The sequence below is a fragment of the Vanessa atalanta genome, chromosome 16 (genome assembly GCF_905147765.1).
Source record: "Vanessa atalanta chromosome 16, ilVanAtal1.2, whole genome shotgun sequence".
NCBI classification, from domain to species: domain Eukaryota; kingdom Metazoa; phylum Arthropoda; class Insecta; order Lepidoptera; family Nymphalidae; genus Vanessa; species Vanessa atalanta.
The window spans coordinates 6,855,184-6,879,683 of NC_061886.1; the positions used below are offsets into that span (position 1 = coordinate 6,855,184).

The window sequence follows — 24,500 nt, forward strand, 5'->3', positions numbered from 1 at the left end:
TACAAAGTTTGATGGAAAAATGTATTAATTAAACGCCGCGAATATGTCTGAGAGAGGCTCATCAAAAATGTATAGAATTCGTATGATTTGCATAAAAGTCATTTTATTGCCTCGAAAGACAAACAGAATGAGATATTAGCTGGAATGAATCCAACGATGTGATGGAAACTGGCTAGTACCTGCCTCGCGCTCCGACCGTTTCTGCTTGTTTTAGATATACTTAACAATTCAGTTGATAGTCATTATTCGGTTTTAACGGTTTCAATCCGCGTGAGAAGATTATTCAAGTACTATATTTGTATTAAGAATTAATTTCTCAATTCTCGATCTTATTGGCTGGATAAGGTGTGATAACAATTTCTAAAACATGTATATAATATCTGCTACCATATACGTGTGTGATGGGATAACACTTGATTCCTTTTTTTAAGATAGAAGAAGCAATATCGTTTTTTTAATTTCCCGTATGTAGATGATGAGTAAATAATGAACTATTTGCCCCTCCACGAGGGTCAAAATACTCCGCAAACAGTGGAACCTAAGATGTCAAATACCTTGTGATTGAAATTACAAAAACAACAGAAATACAAAAATGAGGTTTGATGGTAGAAAAAAATAATAAGCGAATAGAATACCATACCTGAGATTGTACAGGTATATCTGACCTGAACAAAGCTCTACCGCCGCTGATAGTCATTATAATACAATTATTTTTAATATCTTGAGTGATAATTTTACTTTGTATACATCAATAATAAAAAAAGAATAAGCTTTTGAAATGTTATTAAAATTTTTGGTTGTCACATTTTTTTCTATCTTCATCCTAATTATGTTTGTCAACCGTCTAAAGAAAATTGACGCGTTAAGAATTTTCGGAAATTATTCAATAAGCGCGTGATAATTATGTTGAGTAGCTTCGTGGCTGACAACCATTACTCATTAAATATTCATTAGTCTGCAATAAAAAATTCCTTCGCTTAGTGACACTCATCAATATCCATAAACAAAATTAAAAAAAGATTAATAGACTGGTCATGTTGATTTACTTCAATTAAGCATTCAGAAATGATATTAATTAAGAATATTTTTATGTTAGCAGTATTGTTAAAATCTTGATGTTTGTATTTGTTTCAGATGTTAAATCGGACGTGACAAAACTTTAAACATAAGATAGCTCACACAATTTAAGACTTAGCAAGGAATAGTACAAATTTACCGAACTTATCTACGTTAGGTTTAGACGGAAAATGTCTCCATAGGAGTTCCTAAAGGTAGGGATCGCAAGTGAAAGAGATTTTTGCAAAGAGGCTATTTGGTATCATAAATAAGAGTGAGATAGCGTAATCGCCGCTTAGTTTTATAGAAGAAAACAATGCCAGAGGTTCTCGTAAAGCATCGATATCTCGGTTGTGAGTGTTGCGTAGCGTAGGGGGTTGGTAGTGGTAATGTGTGAAGATAAGGAAGAGGCTCGAAGCGAGGCGGCGGCGGCGGTCACTCCGAAACGACTTTGTTGGCCGAAGCGACCCCCTGCCCCCCTGCCGGACACTAGAGGGCTTTGTTGCGCCAAACTACTTAGGAAAAATGGAAAGGCGAAAAAGGTGAGTTATTCTTTATTATGACAAAACCAGACGAAAAATATAAGGTTAATTTAAATTTAATAAGTTACTTTAAGAGAAACGTTGCACGTGGAGAGATAATTTATTCAAGCTTGAAATATGTCTGAGATACACCTTTCAACCTAAGATCCTCCATATTTCAAGGTAGAGCGCTTCTAAGTCTTATAATCAAAGTTTCGAACTGAAATTCGGTCACGGCGGTTAACTAACCGTACTTAAGGAATTGACTTCGCTGTCTAGCTATCTTATAAACTTGGCATAGGTATTTAGAAATTAAATAAATACCTGTATAAGTATAGATTATTGTTTGAAGTTTTGTGTTCGGCCAAGCAGACATATCCAACATTATTAAGAAGTTGTGATCTGAATTGCGAAAGATAATAGAGTGTATCTAGGTACGTACATTGTGTTAAATATCATAACTAGTAGGGCAAATAAGTTTCAGCGAAATCGCTAACTTTACATCAAATTAGTTTCCGCTGACATCGCGTGCGCTTTCAAGTTTGATTAACCGCCTTGAGGCAAACAAATGAATGAGCGCCATCGACAGCGCCAGTAATGAGTCGTGTTGTTTAAAAATATATTTGAATGGTTTAAATATGAAACTAAGTAAACAAATCAAAAGTTCTCTCTTTTTTTTCGATTTAGTCTCAAAATAACAATCGGGTCATAAATATAAAAACATTGAAAACGATACTAAAATCTTACAATAAAATACATTTTTATTCAATATTTAGTATACCTACAAACTGTCTTGTCACCAGCACCAAAGTATAAGCAAAACTTCAAGTGCAAAAATTGAGTGAGGTGCTCGCTAAAATATAAAAATATATTATATATACATAGAAATTGGTAGTTGAAATTAAATTACTTGTATGTGTCATACAAAAGAAAACCTAATTAAAATTAAAGTCTTCAACTGCAGAGTAATAATTGACAAAAATAAATTCAATTTAAGGCGGCAAAAATGTGAATCTGGTATCTGAATGTCAATTTAGAAAGTCTGGAATAAATTGAATTCAGTAAGACGGATCGAAAAAAAATATATTTTCTTTGAATCAAACGGCATCTCCTAGTGGTTGCACTGTTTTGCAATTCTAAATTCACCAAAGAGATTTCAATCTACCTAATGTGTCTGAGATATGTCGGTCCTACACTTAGGTTATATCTATCCGTGGAATTCGAAATGCATTAGATTTCGTGTCGATTTGTATTTCAAATATGATCGATTTTATTACTTCTGGTATGATTTCAAAATTTAAAAGTAGATTTCAATTCCTATTGAGGAAAAAGAATTTATTTTAACAATTTTCACTAACGACAACATACATCCTTTCTTTCAAAGCAGCTGCATAATTCGTAGTAAGTTATAAAAATATTATAATCTCAATTAAAAAATTTCGATGTCTGATAAATCATACATTAGCTATGAAAATGGACACAAGGAACTTCAGTCCTGAGGGTGCCCAGAGGTCTGGGTCATTTTATATTCTTTCCAAAGTACGACGTTCAGCCTTTTCAGAAGTCCTTTATTTATATGATGGTCATGATAAAGATCATCTGACACTGACGACGAGAGTCTGAGATGTTGTAGATTGTGACAATGCAGGAGTGTAATATATGAGCACTATATAAGAACATAATATATTCAAACGATTTTAATAATTATTAATTTTAATAAATTAATATTTTAATTTTAATAAATTAATGCATTTTAAATAAATATAAAATCTTTTCTAAGAACAATCTGTTCCTTTTTAAGTTGAATTAAGAAAACATTGATTAAGCTGGTACAAAGGCCAGGGGAATCAAGACAAAAGATTGAAAATACAATGTTTTATAAAACTATCTAACGATAAAATAATGATCTCTACTGTGGTTCTTTTTACAAAAGCTAAAAGTACGAATATTAATAAAATAAATTTAAACCATTTGGCGACCTAGTGTATCAAAACTAGGGTAATGCTTGTCTTCGTAACTTCGTTATAAAGAAAGGAAACGCAAAACCTTATCTTAGTTTTTGAAGAGCGACTGTTGCTGCAACACGACACGGATTTACTCATCTGCAATGTTCCATTAGTGACTTTCACCACGTAGTTAAGGGACACGTCAATGGAATTTAAAAAAAAAAAACAAAGTGTTTCAATTATAAAATTATAAATAGATTTTCTGATGAATATAATAATATATGAGCACTCCGACTATGCATTGGTATAAGCACCACTCACATACTAGAAGAGAGAGAGACCTTTCTCTGGTCACGACATACAAGTCAGCTGTCAGTCAGCCGCGTTTTAGGTTTTCAAATATATTTTTTCAATTTTCCAAAATTCCAATTTTCCTTTATTTCTTTATCGTAACAGGAAACTTATGAAGAATGGACTAATGTAGTAAATATTTATAAAATAGTATATTTATTAAATTTCCCTTGATTAAAAATATTTTACATGTACGCAAGTATCGTCGATACCGTGCTCCTGAGTCACGTATTAATATTTTTCTCCCATAAAATTTTATATATATTACAATAAAATAAAATGGTCCAACGATATACGGGTCCGTACGTTATTATAATCGAGGTTCGAATTTGCCTTGAAGCTATAATAGTAACCACCTAGTAGAAATTTTGTAGTAGGGATTTGAGTGTATAATATATAATATTTAAATGCATTGTAATTTTTTGTAAATGTAAAAACCAAAACAAAAAAACATTTCTTTTTTTCATTTCTGAAAAAGAAAAAGAATCGTAAGAAATAAGACATCGTACTGAAGGCTGTCAAAAATCTCATTCTCAAAATGAATCTTGTGTTGTGTTTATTTTAACGAAGTATTCGGGACATTTCTGTACTTTTAAATATATATACAGTTAAAGTGAAATGTTTTAAATAATTATTATGTAACATTTTTTAATAAATTAATAGTCATTATAATTATAACAATATTGTTACAAATATCACAAAAATAGAGACAAAACAGTTGATAATTTTACAGTTCCATCTTTACTTTATATAATTACATCTAATTAGATTTAAATAAATAGTGACTGCATAACTATTTATTTAATTATAAGTATATTTATATTTTGGTTAATTGAAATAAAAGCAAGGAAAACCCTGCACTCAGTTACCTTTTGTTCTTCCCCCATACGATTTCAAAGACTAAGCTACTTTAAAATAAAAAACGACTTGTTTTCTTTATTAAAGCTAACCTTTACTTTAGCCTTTTTAAAGGGCTTAATTTATCCCAATTATGCTCTTGTGAGGAAAGTATATTACCATTAACGTCACCCTAATTTTCCGTTTCAAGTGTCGGCTTAACCTTTGAGGGATTTTTAAGTTTACTTAGATGAAAACAGTTATACATTCCACTTGCTGTTTTGATCGATTTCAAGCCAGGATAATTATATTAATGAAATAAATAGAAATATACTTTATTTCTTAAAATATACTTACATATAGTTTCCTAAATACGAATAGCTTTGAATCTTTCTTGATTTTATTTTAAATTTTCCCCTAATTTTGAAGCAGCACAATACATTTAATTTAAATTCGTCTCCATAAAATCACATAATTTCAGTAGGCATTCAGAATACGCCGTTTGTTAATGAAGCTTTGCATAATAATGGATACTAGGAATTTGATTAGCTTTCTCAAAAAGTGCCGAACTTCTAATTTTAAATTAAAAGTATTTGAAATCCTTTATTATAGCTGATTGATCACGTTTTATTCAAATGTTTTTATTTTCTTTTTCGAGACTACGAATGAAAGGAGTCTTTATATTCAATTAAATTTCAAGCTTGGAGTTCAAGAGTATTCTTGTTTACAAATGTCATTAGATCGTTCTTTATACTAACGAGTGGAGATATTTATGAATCATGAATAATATTAAATAAAATAAAATAATATAAAATATTTTACTGAGTAATAAACAAACAATAAATTTGAAATAATATAAAGTGAAGTATCGCAGTCGCGCAGAGGACTTTGATACACATAAAATAACCGTGAGCGAGGATTACTAGCTTATATTGCCTTATATACACATATATAAACTATTAGCATACTTTTCACTTGAACTAAATTCAACCTTCATATAACATTTCAGTGATGGAATAAAGTAGAAATCTCGTGTAAGTAACAACATTAACATAATCGTGAGATTAGATAGAGAACCTTTTTGACGCCAGTTTTTAGTTCATGTAAATATTCGCGAGAACCCTTAGAAAGTAGACCCTTACGTAGAAATACGTGTATTTTGACTTGTAAGGTAAAAGATAAGCTCGTGTAAAAGGGTGACCATGAACGTGTATTTAATAAAATTAACAAGATTATTTAAAATGTGTTTTTATAGAAGGCATTTTATCGCGTTTAAATATTATTTTGTCCAATTTGCTTCAATTTCGAACATAATATATGTTAAAACTTTTATGAATATAGATATGTACGTGTTTGTAACATATTCTTTTACACTTATTTGTTTCTGATAATGTTGAAGCGCATTAATGTCTACCACAAAATAAATAAAAATAGTTTGAAAAGAGGTAATTAACAGTATTACAACAATGTTATTTTATGTTCGATGGTTGCGGCACGAGTAATCAATGTAAAAAGTAATCATCACTGTTACATCACTTATAATATTGTATTATGAAGTACCAACATATATCTATACTTTGTTTGTAAAGTATTAGGTAACCTCATAGATACAAACTCGGTACTTACCTCTCTTGCCAGCCAGTAAATTCCGAGGAAAACAGGAGCGGTGAGAGCAATAATTTACTTTCCTGAGTGGTGTTCGAACGATCCGCTCGCTTATCCATCGTCTGGAGTCTGAACGGTGTTAATTCGTTTGGTTCTTTATGGAAACCGTACGATATAGATTTCACGCGGTAGAAGTTCAATCGCGATAGAGCCTTCCATGGGTGGTAAATTCATGTCTTTATCACGGAACGGGGTAGCGTCGAATACATTTCTATATTGTCAAAGAGTTACTTACTTATTGTCACATCTGTACTTAAAAAAATATTTAATAGCTTTATTGTTTGTATTTAAATAAAACATAAAACTAAAATATATGTTACTCTTCGTAATAACAACTTATATACAAAAGCATAAACGAATAGAATACGAATAACGAATATAAAAGGATAACTTTTTATACAAAAGCAGAATAAAAATATAATTTAATAACCGGTTACAAAAATAAAGCCGCATTGGGTACCGATTCGTAATACTGTATGTAGACTTTAAAAAAAGCCGTAAAAAAACTATTTTTATCGAAATCACATACATTTATATATATAAATATTATATAATTATTCTATATGAAAATAAACCAGCTCGGCGCTTTTTATCATCTATTGTATAAAATTATTTGCTTTATTTATCGTGGTTTTTAAACATTATCTTATATAACCAGCGAAGATCTGCTGATGTTCAGTAAAAATATACAATAACGTCAAAATTTATAAATGTAAAATGTAAAAAAAGGCACGGGCAACTGTGAGCCCGTGGATGTTTATAATAAAGTAAAAATAAAAAAACATTTTCTTATAATTTAATAAGTAATAATGTAAAACAGAGTTCCTACTAGGATGATAATAATATTAATAACATACAACTAATAATATTGTAACATAGGTAGATAGAGTAATACTTAATATTTTTATGTTCCGATTTGAAGGCTGAGTGAGACGGTATAACTACAGACACAAGGGACATAACATTTTAGTTTCCAAAGTTATTCTTATAGTGCCACCACTAGACATTGAGTGATGACCACTTACCACCAAGTGGCCCATTTGCCCGTTCCTACATATTTTATAATTAAAATTCCAAATTGCTAAGGCAGTCTATGTATGAAACTTCAAAACGAGGTTGCAATGCTGGTATTCTCTAGCTTATATGATAAAATAAGTATATGTAAATTTTGTTTCTCATTACCCAATTATTTTGCTGGATACATTCTCGTATTTTTTTAATGTGAAACATTTCATCTTTTCATTTTCAGCCAGCAAATTAACAATCCGTTATTACTCTGAAATTATAGCGAGGATAAATGTATTTTTAAAATTTCATTTATTACCAGGTCTGAATTCAAAAATGTTTCTTTTCATATTTCATAATGATATAAAACAGCTTTTGGGGCTAAGTGTAAAGGAAAACCACTTAATTTAGTTTGAAGTTAAAACGATTTATCTATTTTCAAAATATAATCGTTTAAATTGACAAATAAAAAATCTACTCGTACTTAGTAGTAATACATTACATTTGTAAAATAAATATATATTTTTAAATATATGTTAAAAGTAAAGTGTCCACTTTTGTGACCACTGGCAATGATTGTGTTTTGAGAAAACTTTCTGTAATAAGATCAGGTATTTTAAGCGATAAATACTGAACGAAGGCGGAATAATAATTTGTGTAGTTCTGTCTTAGCTCAGTTATGACTTGGGTTAATTCAGTTTTTTTTTCTTCTGTAACATATCGTATAAGAATTATTAACATTAAGTCTTTAAATTGGATTATTTCAGTGCCACTGGAAACACACTTTATCAATTTTTTTAAAGGTTTTCTTATTGAAGAACAAACATAATAGTTAATTTTTTTTGGAACTGAACAGTAATGCTAAAGTGGATATTTCTATTCAAACCAGTGAACAATTTTACGATTCTTCTGTTCGGAAATTTTGCTATGTGCGAAGTTTCAGCGTTTCGTGGACGTCTTTAAATGCATCGATTGGTTCGTGGTGCAAGTTCTCACATGAAACTTATCCTCTAACTTCTTTCTTATGAACTTTCCGAACGCATCAGTTGCAATGTCGTGTCTGTTTTTAAAAAAGAATAGAAAATCAGTATCAAAAATTGAATTATTTAGTTCTACTAGCTTACGAGATATATTTTTTTATTATATATTGCATATGAGAGTTAAAATAAAAACTTAGTGATTTATAATTGTCACACTAACTAAGACAAATCATTACACATACTCATTTGTTAGACAATGAGTATTCATGTAATTTTTATTGTTATAGCCAAATACATTGTTCAAATAAATTAATAATAGTTCAACCTTTTTAATCCTTGCATTTCTTAGACATGAAGAATGTAATAAATTCTTATAAAGGGAAACGCGAAGTAAGAAGTGCAATATCGAAGCCAGTACGTTTGTTCCAATAAGCATTCTCATGTGACATACAAGAATACTGGAGATCCGATAGCGTAAACTACCTACATCTATTTTGTTTTTTAATGGATATGGCTACACGATCCAATATATTTAATTGATTAAAAATTATAATTTCAAATCTGAAATTAATATATGAGATTCGTGTAGACTTTATCCTATCTGTTATAAACCTCTGGAAAATATGTTTAAAATTTGTTTTGTTTTTGCCTAAATACTTAATATATATATATTATATACTATTATATGTCATAATTATATACTCTTTTTATACAAAATAAAGCGTAATTATTTTAAATCATAATAAAATAGATTTCTTACAAATATCATATAACACAGTTCTTATTAATAATATAAAAGCATGTTAATAAACTAATAAAAGTGATTTATTTATTTATAACGCTTTGAAGATTTCACCTCCACACCCACTTGGGGACGTCCCAGACACGGGTGGCAAGACTCTTTCCCGAAATTGAAATCACTGGCGGCTACGTGACTCTAAAACCGATCGGCGTACAAGCAAAGCTCAAAATAATATTTACCTCGGCTTACCTCTTGGTTGATTTCTCCTTAGATTTCCTTTTGTATTCGAAATTGAGCAATAGTGAGTGTCTCGATATAAAACGCCGCTATAATTTAAATTATATTATAAAACAAAACGTATCTGATATTAACTTTTAAATTTTTCGAACATCTTTATATAATTTACTAACTTAAGAGCATTTATGTTTTATATATTTTTTCTATGTGGTATTAATATGATGTTTCCATTTTCTTCTGTAACTTCTAGTACAATAATAACGCTTGGGCACTGCACGAGTTTGTAATGCAACATGCATTTAAACAATAAGCCTCTTGGGCCCTTACGTTCGTATTGTCCCCTAATGTTTACTCAGTAGAGACGTTTCTACTGTATAAAGAACTACAGTTTGCATACTTCTTTGTTTTGTTCAAATCACTAATGAATCTGTTGATAATAAATAATAATTAGTAAAGTAATAAAACATTTTTTTTTATTAGAACCATTTCAATTATGGAATAACTATTTATATACACAAATAAATGTTCTATATAGAATTGTTATAATAAACGTATAGTTTAGGTTATAGAATAACTTTTTAATTTCCCCAGAGTTTGGAATGGGTTTAGATTGGAAATTTCCCTTAAATTATCATCAAACTAATAACATTGTACAAACTACCGCATATCGATGATAATTTTACTAAAACGTGCTTTACGAATTTCGCCCAAGCTCAATGTCACATCGAGTGCCGCCATTATCCCATCGAACATCAGTAGGTGCCGAGTAAACACGTCGATGACACTCCTCTGAAGTGTTAACATATAGATACTTATATATATTACCACATACATTATCATACTCCTAATCAAAATTACACCATCGATTGATATTTATTTAAGCATGTATTTCGTTATGTTTCTGCAATAACATAATAATAAAAACTATTCTATGTAAGCGTGGAAGTTCTCTTAGTTTAATATCTAAAACTTTATAATGCTTACAAGTTTCAACGTGACGTAGGAAAATTTGTAAATTAATGTTAAAAATGAACCTCATTATCTTTTATAACTCATTATAGCACATGAGACTGCCGCTCTATATTCCCTAGGTGAAGTGAAATTAATATTGCTTTACTTTTATCCGGTTTAAGCCAACCATTAAAGAGAAACTTACTAAATGGATAGTTGGATATTTTCTCAACAAATTTCTGGCGAGTATTTTTCAAATTAGTGTTCCACATGCCCATGCCAATGTACAATATAAAAAAACGTACGCGTTTTGTCTGTTGATGGGATCATAATTCATTATAATAGATTAAGCGTTTGTTTCGAAATAGAACAAAATGTGTGTAGGTATACTGAAATAACTCTACTAGAGGTTCGTAATTAGACTGTTATGTTATTAAAAATATATTTACTTATATTCAGTTTTTTTTGTTACAGAATTTTTGATTCTGCAAATGTCGCTTAAAGCTTGTGTCATATGTGCTAATTTAACAGTATATATTATTGATGATTTATTGTATACATATTGTATATACAGCTTCAATTATTCATCAGAGGCTGAGAAAATTAAATAAGAAGACATCTTCGTTTCGTTATGAAGAAACTTTTCGTTTATAATAATTGTATATTATTAATATGCGTTTTTTTTTTTTTTATTATTCTTTATTGTACAAATAAAACATGTACAGAGGGCGGACTTAACGCTATAACAGCATTTTCTGCCAGCCAACCCAGAATAGTGTAGGAGAGTAGTCAGTAGGGTGTGCACAGAAGTTAAAGAATAATTTAAAAAAAAATATATACATAGCAATACATGCCTATAAATATATATAATAATTATATTACGTATTATAATTATTTTACGAGCTAATTCGAGACAGATTAACTACAAGTATTGAATATACATTATTCGTTAATATAAAAAAATATTTTTAATATTAACGAAATATTGTAATATTACACCCTATTTACAATTTTATTATATAGTTAGAAGCAGTAACGGTATAATGCTTTTAGTATTTTCATCAGAAACCGGTAAATCTATTTATACTATCGTATACAGTGCTGTTGTGATGAAAAACACTATTGATAGATTACTCTAGAGTAATTTATATTTTCAAGAAAAGGTGCAATGGTTTTTGTATTTTTTATCTAAAGTACTATACAATAAAATCTTATTTATCCAGGTACGCAATACTTGCGAAAAAGTAAATGTATATAAAAAAATATTCCAATGGCTGGTGTAGTAAAGGAACGCAAACCTTTGATTTCCATATTCCATGCAACTTGTTAATAGCAGTGCTACGATATAGCACGCTAAACACTACAAATAGTTCGTGATTTATCATCTTTAATAATTATGCAACATAAACGATATCCACTTTAATTGAACATCCAGACTTCTGTTAAAAACTTCGCCAACATTCAAAATGTCACTTTTTTCTCGAAGCTTGAACAATATGTTAATTAAATTATTTGACTTCTTCCATTGGAATCGGCTTTATAGAGAAATATCCTCGGTATAATTAATTTATATAATTACAATTGAATTTATAACTAAGTCAACCGGTTGACTAATCTGCTTAGTCAATAAATCCTTGCAATATAACTCAATGCATATTTATGTTTGATTAGTATCTGTTATTTTTCATGCAATCCTGCGCCACATAAAAATCTACATTACGAACCGATAATAACTTTACTTTTTATTAGTCCTGTAATTCAAAAGCGCTTTGAGTAGCCTTTTTAAATAAAATTAATTTGAGTTAGATTTATTCACATTGAATTTATTTGTGAATAATTTACATAGAATGTGCTGTGTATAGCTTTGATACAGAACGTTCTAATAAAATAATATATACAGTGCAATACCCGTTTCAGTAAAGAGAAATCGAAACGAGTAGTCGAGTGATTGTGCTCTTTCTCCCAAGTTCATTAATTTCTACCGCAACTGAAATAGAGAAGACTTGACAAAGCATTAATTAATTCAACGGAAAGCTGCGGATCAATCGGAATAATGGCTGGGACTTGCATTCTACTCTTTATTACTACCGATCGCTATAGATTTTGTCTACACGATTTCTAACAATACGACATGACTCTCCTTTATATTTATATAATGTAGGAGTTATTCGTATTGATAAAGTTGGACATCTTATGTATATATATTCAATTTATTGTTTCTTTTCCATGTGGAAAATTGACTACTAGTTGATTACGGCTTAACTATGAAAACATTTTTATTAATCGATTCGAATAAAATTTGTATATGTATAGAATTGTCCTTAGGTTTGGTAAGGGAAGGTCAGTTAAAACAGGCATGAATAGGACAAAGGAAAATTGTTACTAATGTTTCATATTAATAATCGTAAACTCTGTCTGCAAAATTGAAAACGTCAATAGTACTATAAAAAGTTATAATCCATTCCGAGAGTACTTTTTCTCATCAGTAGAGGAACTTCTAAGCTTCTAAAAAGATTAAAAATCGTACTTTCACGCGGCTTTTGAACGTCAAGTCCGGTTGGAAAAGTTTGAAAGTTATTCAACAAACGGAATGTTGAAATAATTTTCTCGCGTTACTTCGCGTAGTGTGAACATGCTTACTGTTTCCTTATTTTGCATTCAGGCGTAGTACAGGGAAAGTGTTTTTCATTGTCCCTGCCGCTTCCCGCCGCTTGATAGACGTAGGGTGCTTTTTGTAACCGCGGCCTCCATGGTTCACTCGTTCACTGAGCCTTGCGATTCTTTTTGGTTTCTCTTTTTTGCATACCCATTGTGATCCCGCAAATGTTGTAAGTTGACGGACAACTTCTAAAAAACTGTTATTGTTAGCTAACTTGGAAGTCATCAAAGTATTTTTGCACAAATTGAATAAAAACCCATAAATTTCATCGTTGTATGTCGTATGGACTTATTCGCAAAAAAGTTGTATATTTTTCGACGAACTGTGCTTGTGGCTTTGTTCGCTGAGCTTTGTGAACTTTGGGGGATTATTTTTTTTGATTTATACTTAGCGTATAGCGAGTACTCTAACGAAATGACATGATCTTTACAGTTGATACGCCAAAACTAACTACACATGTAACCAATTCTTTGTTTAGTACAAGAACGGTGATTAAAAGCGTGTGAAATTGCGAAGCGCAGTTTCTTATATTATACACTCTATTATAACCTCTCCGACACGCCCTGAATTATCTGGTATAGGTTTTATGTATATTGGTTAAGTATACTGGTATACTTAGAACACTCGGTTATTTGTTATTCAGGTAAATAGTTCGATTAAACAATTTGTTATTAATTTGCTTTGATTATAATCAGGAACGGTCTCATAAACTTTTACATATAAAGCTGAAGAATGTGTTCGCTTGTTTGTTTAAACGCACTTATCTCAGGAGTTAGCCCACTTATTGAGTTTAAAGCCAATACAATATTTTACAACGACCTTGTTTTTTGGTAGTAGAGTTATTGGATAAATATACCAGACAAGTTTGATAAAACCTTACCAAATAAATATGATTAATAAATATATACAATATACACACAAGATATAGTCTATATCAGATATCTATATCAAGATATAGTGTATAGTCTTAGAACACAATATAATTTAACCTCACGTGGGGATTTGTAAAAATTGGACTTCTATTATGTTAATTATATCCTTGAGATTTCGTGAGTGACGCAAGTATTGCTAGATATATAAAAATATTAACAATTATTCTGTAATATTTTTAATGTGATTTAGTTAACAGTTAAATCCTCTATAAAATAAAACATGACTTGTATTTGTATTGGGATGCCGGAGTTTTAGATTTATGTCTGCACCTATCTTACTAAAAACTTGTACGCCCCCACTTGCATCCATGATCGATACTTATGAATAATGACTACATATTTTAAAATTTTACCGCAAATACGATGCAACTTTAGACAATAGAAAAGGGAATTGAATTCTATAAGCAACTTTTGCATAGAATTACAGGTCGCTTTGTTCTCTGTAAATATAGCCTTAAAGTATATTTTAGCAGTACTTCATCGACAAGAGGTTGCTCAATCGAGACGGCAAGCGCTGAATGCATTGTCTTCGAATTTTTCTCCAGCCTATAAAACTCAAGGACTTACAATTCAGCCCACGTGACGACCGCTAATGAAAGACTCACTTAAGTAACTGCGCTGGCGAAGAGAATTAACAACTTCGAAATACAATTCAGTCCTTAAACGAAGTTCATTTTGACGTCGGTAAAGTGGGAAAACTTCGACAATCTTTTTTTTTTAAAGGAAACGATGTAAAGTTTTGCGCCCTTTTAAAGACATACCTCTCCTCAAATGGCTACGTTACGGTAATTTTTTGCTATAGAGCTACAAGTTCGAAGAGCTCGCAGAGTTTTTAAAAGTCGGAAACCTAACCAAGGCTCGCATGAGGTAGAATATTATACATTTTCATTTCCACGAGTCGTTAAACAAATAACATTAAGTAATTTGTGCGGCAAGGGCTGCTGTGAGGCTTATCTGCGAGGCAATTAAGAAAAAACCTCGGAGGCAGTTTTTTTCAGTGACTCGCGGTCGCCGACGGCTGATTACTAATTCCACGACAAAGAACCCTATTACTTGGCCCCTGCTATATTACTAATAGAAACATTGTTCTCTGCGAATGAAATATAAATTAAATTTTGTAAAAATGTGGATTAAGTTTACCCTTTCTTCAACTTGGTTTAATCACTAAGACTAGAAATAAATACTCGGATTAGAAATAAAAAAATAAGCCTCTGTGAACTTATATTACATTATGTAGTTTTTATGTCTTGTACCGATATAATGAATTGGATAAATCATATATTCACACATATATCAAGCAAAGCAAGGTCAATATTTATCACTACTAGTTTATGATTGTTTATAAATTGTATGTTTTTATAATTTCCTTTGAAACCTATAATAATTTCTTTATATTGTTAGAGCTCCAACGGGCACGTTTAAATTATTCAGCTAAATTAAAAAGACAAAATTGTAATGTGTGTAATTTTATTTGAAGTTAAATGTTTCAGTGTCGTAGTATCTCATCATGTCACAGTGCTCTGTGTGTTGGCTGTGAGGCGGCATTACTTTATGTCTTTAAGCAAACATACGTATTCAACAGTTACTACACTAACATATACATTATATTATCCTACCATTATATATGTTGAAATGGGAGTTGGATGACATATTTGTGCAACCCTTAGGCTTATGAGCTGTAGTTAAATATATTACTATTTTATGTTTCAAATGTTAAGGAAAACGATTATAAAATATAATATAAAATAAAACTACGAAACGGGTTTAATAAAAACTCAATATATAACAGAATAATTATTAATTTAATATCTTAAAATTTCATAAGAACTTAATACTTAAGCTTGCTTCGCTTGAATTAAATTAAAAAAAAACGAAGATCACCGGAATTCAAAGATAATAAAAGTCGATCGGTTATAATCTCATACCTCGATACGTTCACGTTTTCACGTGATTGACGCACGTAGAAAATATAAATATATTTTATAGATATAGAGGTGTATACTGCATAACTGTACAGCGTAAGCTACACATACATTTATAGAGGAGACCGCAAGCCTACCAATTTAAATTGACTTAAAACAAATTTCATCAGTCGTAAAATAAATAGCCGAATTAATCCACATTATTCAAAAGCACTGAACGTGAACAACGATGGAAATTTCGAATAATAATCTCAATTTGATTTCACGTGAATTTTGTTCCAAAACAAATATCTGGTAAACATGTTTGTCCCTCTTCTTATAAGTCGCTGCCTTGAATATAAATTGTTATGCAATTCGATTGAGTAAAGGTAGAACAGTTCTGCCTTCGTAATAAAACATATTTATGAGAAAACGTACATACTGAAACCGTTGTTTCTTTAAGTTTTGTAAACGTTCTGTACTGTAAATGTTGTAAACGAATTTTTTGTTCTCTTTTAGCATTGTAAAAATATTACTTTTAAATATTCTTCTTCCAGAAATTTCATAAAAACAAGCAAGAAAAAGCATGAATGCTTAATTAAATATAACCACCAAATAAATTATATTTTTATATTATTCACTTTAAAATATTATAAACTAGCTTTTTTACCAAAAATCTTTGAAAATGTTTAAAATACGAATATTTGTATTAATTCAATCATAATTTAATATATATGTAAATTAACGACATTTCACACAGAAAACAAAATAGTTTAAAGCTACTAAAAGCTTTACAGTCTTGTGTTTCTTAATGTACCACTTCGACTATGAAATTGTCAAAATGGTTGAAAATATTTTTTTACTCCTAATTTACATTCAGGAAGGACAAAAGGCGCGAGCGACTAAATCGAATTCCCATCGTTTCTTTACTTCGAAGGCGGAAATGTCAGCGTGTATACACCATTTTTGTGAAAATCCTCTTTCTCTCAATAAAAATGCATTTTTTACTAGACTAGACTTATTGTTTTCTATAAACATATTTCAAGTAGGTCGAATTTTTTTTGAAACAAATTATATTTTTAAATAAGATTAAATTTTGTATTTTAGTTGTTCAATATAGAACTCGAAACTAGACCTTAGAAGTCTATTGTTATATGTCTGAAAGTAATCTGCGACATTGACTATTATTATAACAGTTATAATACCGTTATTATTGATAGCGGTAGCCATAAGTCTGTTTTCAACAATCTGTCGAATATCGAATATCAAACTTATTTTTACAGAAAATCTTTCCTTTACTTAGTATTCTAGTTTATATTGTATAATGCTAAAATAAATTGAAAATATATGTTTAATTATTCTAGAGTACAAGAGTAAGAAAATTTTAAAGTTTTTGTTGAAAAATTATGAAAAAATTAATCGAGACTGTTGATATAGAATAAGAAGATTTTTTGCCAACAGTCATTGAATTAGATTATCTTTTGTCAAACTCATGTTGGTTTTAACAAATATTTTAATGTATAATTATAATAACCTTAACAACCTTTATGTCAGTTTTAATTGGATGTAATAAACAAAATTACTACAACTGTATGAAGGAGATTTTAACTGATTTTAATGTAGTAATATACATATGTCGTATCAATTTGTAACTGTAACTTAGTACCATCGAGCTGATAAAAAAGGTGGACAATGGAACTTTTCAGCGTCTTCCATTGAACTTCACAAGTACGCTCATTCATTTAACGAATCCAACACAATACTATAAAACCAATGTTATTATTTTATTTTATTTACTTAAGATCTTTTAACTAAAAAATGTCAGTAGTATTAGTATTCTCCGTAACAAAAAAAAATCTATGCCGACAATGAGTGATTTTGCTCATTTTGGTTCATGCCGCTGCCCCATCTGGATTCCATTTCTTTGTATTACGATTCATTCTCTGTTTTCCGTTTCTTTTATCTGAAATTGAAAATAGGAACAGCACAATGTTACTACATTTTATTATCAACAAGAAGTAAGTAAATGACTTTCTTTGATCTGTTTTTCAAATTATATTGGAAAATAATTTTAGATAAATTTTTCTTTTAAAAATACAATGAACTAAAAGTGCTACCTTAATTTTTGATATTGTCTAGTACAACAACCAAAAAAAATACAAAAAAAAACTGAAAGTACTGTTAACTTCTAATCGATTAAAAAAGTTGTGTTAAAGGTTTTTATATAAATGAACATGGTTGTCAAATCAATTAAATTAAACCAATTTTCAATTGTACCGCCAATTGTATACGCTATTGTAATATAGAGTTAGTTGGTTGAAATAAAAACATTCTGAGTGATATAAAGTAAAGTAACTATTGTCCGTCTGATTGGTCCAAACAAAACCAAATGAATTTCTTTAAAAAAAAAGATTTTATAATTTGTTGTTGTTGTTCTTGTAATAGATACCATGTATAAAAAATACATACATATGCATTAGAGATATTGGTAAAAAGTAGGACGCCAGAAGGTTCGATGGAAGTACAGGAAGAATAATAGACGAAATTTGGACTCAGTAGCGTTATTTGGGCTCTGCAAAAACGACAAACACGTGCTGATTGTGATGACGGATGGGTGATACATCACTAATATTGGCAGTGGCTCCAAATTTGTTGAATACTAAACTAATTTCTTTTGTTTTTATAGTAACTTAAATTATTAAAATAATAATATACTATAAAAAATTAAATTGTTTATTGTTTAAGGAATCGGAGATTTTAAAAGAGTGTTTATATAAAATATACGAAACACAAATACATGAAATGTACGCTTTAATATAAAATGATATAGCCATTGGTCGAAGAGAAACGCATAATTTCCCGCGTCATGTCCCACTCGTTTACCAACGATGCTCGTTGCGAGACGAGTCACAAAGGGCGGGATAAATCGCATTACCGACGCGTGAATTGTAAATTGGACATTACTCGTTACACCTATCCCGGGGGCACGGACAACTAACGACGACGAAGAACAGTATATACTGCATAATACTAAATATTTACATTTTGTATGTAAATATTTAAAATGTTCAAAATATTCGAATACCTAGTCCGTAACGTGAATAGTGATAATATAATTATTTTATGGATATATTCGTAATAAATACCCAATCTCATATATACTTATTTGTTTATTTATTAAAGTTGATGTTAAGCATGTACCACAATACTTACATACTTATTATAAAAGAATAAAGTAATCAGTTAATGAAGTATTAACTGACATTTGAAATTTTAATTATTATAAGAAAAGCATGGGTTACTACCATACTTTTCTTTTGTATTTTTAATGACCCTTATGTTATAGTAAGACAACTTGAAAAATGAAATAAAAGATAAAAAAGGTTTTTTTTTTAAATTATTTAAATATATTATAATAATTTATATCTCGTTTCGATACGATTTACGATTCAAAGAACTTAACTCTTAAGTTAATCAATGTATAACATTTAGTAAAAATACAATATGGTAGAATATAATTGAATTATATTTTGTGAAAATACATTCATCGAAAACTAAATTCTGTGCTAAATATATCCCGTATTTGTAGTGTATAAAATAACGTTTGACTAGCAATTTTCCCGGCAAATCACACCAATACCGATCTAATTGGCGCCCAATGGGACCCTAACGAGGATATTGTTCGTTCATGTAAGGAATAATATCATATTTCTGCAAATCATACAGTAGTATCATATTAATGTGGTGCAAAGTTTGCAATTTAAACCTAATTTTTTTAAATAAACGGCTTAAATAAACATACTCTTTATTAACAATATTTGTTTTTCTAGAGTCTTCATTACTTTTTTAAACGCACGATATTTCTTATCTTTCATATTCAAATTTTATTACTAAGGAAATATTCAGGCCAACAGTGTCGAGTCAAGCTCAGAATAGCATAAACTTTATGTTCGACTTTTAAATATTCTTAATATATGAATTATATAAGATGAATTAGATATTTTTAAACATAGAATATAAGGGCTACTAATTTTACATTATTTTCATTGGGACAACAGTAGATACAATATTACACCCAAAATAAAAAATAAATTACATTTCAAAATTATGTAGGCATTAGTTCTACTACTTACAGGTAGTTTCACCATGCCATATCACATTACACAATGTATGTATTAAAAATACAAATTAACATAAGCAATAAAAATAAAAAGTATAATACATTTTTTAACTATTATATAATGAATAAAACCAATAAGATACCGTAAAATTAAAATTAAGCACGAATAAAATTCTTTAGTTTTCAATTTAACTGAGGGCAACTATCGTGACATATATATGTATGTCTAACTCTATAACGCAGATATTTAATTTTACAGTTTAATTCTTTCTAATTTTGTTTTCGTCTTGACTGTTTAAACAGTTTTGTTTGTTAACAATAAACAAGAGTAATAAAAAATAAAGTCAGAGGAATTGCCAAGAAGAAAAATTCAAGTACTGAATACTTAGTTCGTTAAAAATTGTAAATCATAAAAAAAAAAAATGTTCAGTTACTGTGAAAGTCCTAACAGTATTTCTTTTCAAAATGAAAACATTGCATTAATTCGATTTATTAACTGAGCTTTAAATAAAATACATTCCTATACTTTTCATTTTCACGAAAGCGACAGTTGGCAGTGGAAATATATTCCGCAACAGATTATATGCGACGTAATCCATTTAAAGCTACAAATAAAACAGGGCGTACGGGAGTGGTCCATGACGCAACAGGAATATAGTTTCACAGGCCGGCAGGCCGGAACAATTGAATTATGCCCAGCTATTAAATTCAACCCGTCTCGGACCGAGTAAACTTTATGCCTTCACTAATCGCTGCTGGTTAGTGCAGCGATTTATTTTATGCCACTGCTTGACCACTGCAATTTAACTATCCTAAGTCGAACCATATGTCAAGACTTTAGACAATGCGGGCTACAAGAAAGTGTGTTAAATGGAGCGAAATGAAATGAAATATAAATTTTGGATGCTATTTGATATTCCCACGCTTTCGACTTCCTATCAGACGCTCTTATTAACTAGAGCTTTTTTAATTGCATTTTCGAGTCAGATAAGGATTAGTTTACAGTAATTTTACTGTACATGCTTAAAAAAGACTATGTGGACTGTTAAATGTGACCAAATAATGGTCAAAAATTAGAACATCATTTTGAAAATTCACAAATTAGTCCCATTACAACAGCTTTATTCAAAAGTTCAAGTGTTAAATATTCAAAGATATTTGACATTATTCAGAGCATTAGAAATAATGCTCTCATTTTCCAAAAGAAATGCTTGCAACATTTTATATCTTATTGTTTTATTGATGAGCCGATGCCAACGTCGATTTAGCACCCTTTGTGCATTAGGTGTTCGCAGCCGCGGGCCGACGCCGGCACTCGGGGGCGGCACGCGCCTCAAGCCAAAAACATCCATAGTATTAGAAACGCTTAAAAGCGATATATAACTTCTGTTGAATAACGAGCACATTAGATATTTTACAAAAACATTTAATGTATTTGTCCTTTAATTGACTTATGTATAGTTTTTAAAGAATGCTGCATATTCTATTAAAAAGTCAAAACACATAATTATATCTTCTTGAAAGAAACTTTAACAAAAAGTATTGATTTCACATGTCCTTTAAAATACACGTATGTGACTCTAAACTCATCTTAGTTAGTTAAGAAAACTGTAACGGAATACAGAGTAGCCCTGTGTCGCGAGACTTTGCACCTACCCCCCACTTGGCAAGTTTATGCATACGCAATGAGATGATATTAGTTTGCAACTCGCTCTCTATATTAGCTCTGTACTGTCATTACAATATCTCTGATATGTTGATGCGTAAGCAACTTTAATGTAAATGTAAATTATTATTCAAATATTTCGGCAAACTTACATTTAGGTAAATGTTTTCAGATAAATTTAAAGCGATAGAGACGTACATAAAATGTATAATTCATGCCTACAAAATGATGTTACATCTAATTTAGGAGTACTGTGTTCAAAGAGATATTTTTAAAAAGGTACTAAATAAAATAAATAAAGAATATTTTAAAAACTAATGTTAAAGTTAGTAAATCGGTTTTGTAGATTTTATAAGTCGAAGCAGCAATCTTCTCTTCAATGTCCACGATTACGCGTTCGATTTCTAATCCAGACAAATAACATATTTGCCATCCGGACAGATTCATTTTGGCCAGAATTTCTTGCTAGGCATTAATCCTAAGTCTTTACAAATATCTAACAATAATCGTTAATTCTAAGCTGTAAAATTTCTCCGATTAAATGTAATCAATAACACCTTTGGCATTTTTATTTTGATATTATTATCAATACTAGTTTTGGTATTATTGATTCCAACAACTCACAGGAGCGATAAAAATTAGATTATTTGTTACAGAAATCTAGTTCACCAATTTTAATCAGGATTAAAATATACTAAAACTCTGATATATCATTTAAATTATTGAAGTTAAAGATACGAAAATGTCAAGTTTTTTATAAAAAGCCCTGAAGTAATAATCACGTAGGGTTAGACGGAACTGTCCTCAATATTGCGTTGGCAGTCAATTATCTGATAAGCCTCGTCACCCTTCGCCTCGGAGTATACTAAGAAATCACATATCGGCATCCGCGTTACCATGGAAACTCCGTAAGAAAAATACCAGTACTCAATCGAAAATCGAACCGCAAACTTAATTACGTCTTTCCATTTATTCCGCCCTTGCCTTCCTATTAAGTTCCGGTTGCCTAAAATTAATTTGTTGTCCTAATATATTGCTAGTAATCTAATTGTCTCGGCTACAACGTTTCGAGTTTTAATTTCCTAGAATGTTACCGGTAACATACAGGAAAAGTTTCGTGCTAACGAACATCTGTAGCTAGGACCGCGTTCATATTACCTACAATACGATCTGGTATTTTACGAGCATCCGTATGCTATTTTCGCTTTACCAAGTGCTTTAATTGTGTTGAATTTTGTGCTTTCTAATTCCGGCAATAAGAAAATACTTGTCGTATACGGTACAAGTATGTAATATATAATAGTTATTTCGTATAACAAACCACAACCGATTTTACGTTCATAAAAAGTACTAAAGGTATTTTTGCTTTTTAATTCTACAAAACTAAAATAACGTAAAGTTATTTGATATTTTATCAAGCGTAATTTTTTTATAAAAGCTTTTTTAAGAAGTACTTCTCTATTCAAATACGATCATCAAATCAAAGAAGACCGTTCGGTACGAGAAATCGTTGACGGATATGTCTTCAGAAAATCCCACAGCGATCATAGAGAAAATATACATTGAAATGAATAGATACGGTCTTTGTGAGCAAATTGCTAGTGGATACGGAATTGAGTTAGACCGGACGGAGAGCGTCCGCGGCCGATGCGACCCTTTGTCGCGTCATCAAACTACAAATTGGTAGTTTAGTTTTGCCGCTACCGTAGCGCTGCGGGCGATCGTTACGGAATACGGAACTTTGCAAAAAACGACTCTGGAACTTCATGTTGTTATACTCTATTTCAACGATACTTTTAAACCCAATGTAGATAAAATGTTATTATTTTTATCTACCCTAAGCTATAATAGTTTGCGCAACACTAATTCGACTCTCGCTTTAAGAGAAGATTACTATTGAAAGCATTTTACATTTTAATGAATTTCGTAGTGTTCCTACAAAGGATGCCGTTCTATTCTTCATACTTGCTATCAAACAATATTATCGTCAAACGACTTTCGATACATTTATATTTTTATTGAATGCATATAGCAAACGTTTCGACGAAATAAAAATAAAAACAACTTATATTTTCAGTTTAATTTCAACTGTATCTACAAAATTGAATTGGAATTTAAACCGTTGAAGCACTATTTACCGGACTGGCAATCAAGGTGCGGGCTGAAAGCTGGCATTCGCTAATGAAACGCAATGGACCTAGTCGCTACCCGTCATAGCGTGCAAGCGAGCGGAGTTAATTAAATTTTGACACCAAATCTGCAAATATATCCTGTGCATACTCAGTTTCCGTAATGGTCGGTCTGATTCAGCAATTCGTAGGCATGTATCGCAATGCATTGATTAAATATTACTGATTTATAATTTGATATATTATAGCGTTCATTTGCTGCTGAAGTAAAATATAATATCTCAGAAACGAATTATGCCTTCAACCATAATTCGTTTTTACAATATGTATATATTTTAAATACTACGCTTTTAAACTTAAAAAACGAATATAAAATTGAATACGAGAAAAGACTTTACCAACTTTACAACAGAAAGTTGTTACTACAACACCGGGTGATCTCAAAGCTACTAGCAAAAACTTCAATAAAATGTTTAGTTTTGACAAAAATATAAAATTCGTATACTATATTGGACCTGCTTATAACATAGTATATTTGTCTTTTTACACTTTGTATTATGAACCAATTATTTTGGGCATATATTAAAATATGAAAATAGTAGCACACCCACACACAGCACTCCTCGATTCGAGTGTCATAAGTAAGTACATATTACATAAATTAAGTAAGTATATATAATTAAGTACGTACACATAATGCTCGAAGCTCCATTGTCGTAGATTTTAATTTGACACGGAGTCCTCATTTCGTGACCTTCCTGTCCTTCGATAAAATTATCTTTGAATTATTTTTTTAAATTAT

General features: G+C 30.3%; 1 protein-coding gene across 1 annotated transcript in view; it reads left to right on the forward strand.

Moving 5' to 3' along the window:
• The first annotated feature begins 1,445 nt into the window (after nt 1–1,445).
• The window catches only part of LOC125069753, a 33,770-nt gene continuing 10,715 nt past the window's right edge, over nt 1,446–24,500 (forward strand). Inside the window, exon 1 of the mRNA XM_047679320.1 lies at nt 1,446–1,598. Within this exon, the coding sequence (XP_047535276.1) occupies nt 1,446–1,598 (153 nt within the window). The remainder of the gene's footprint in view (nt 1,599–24,500) is intronic.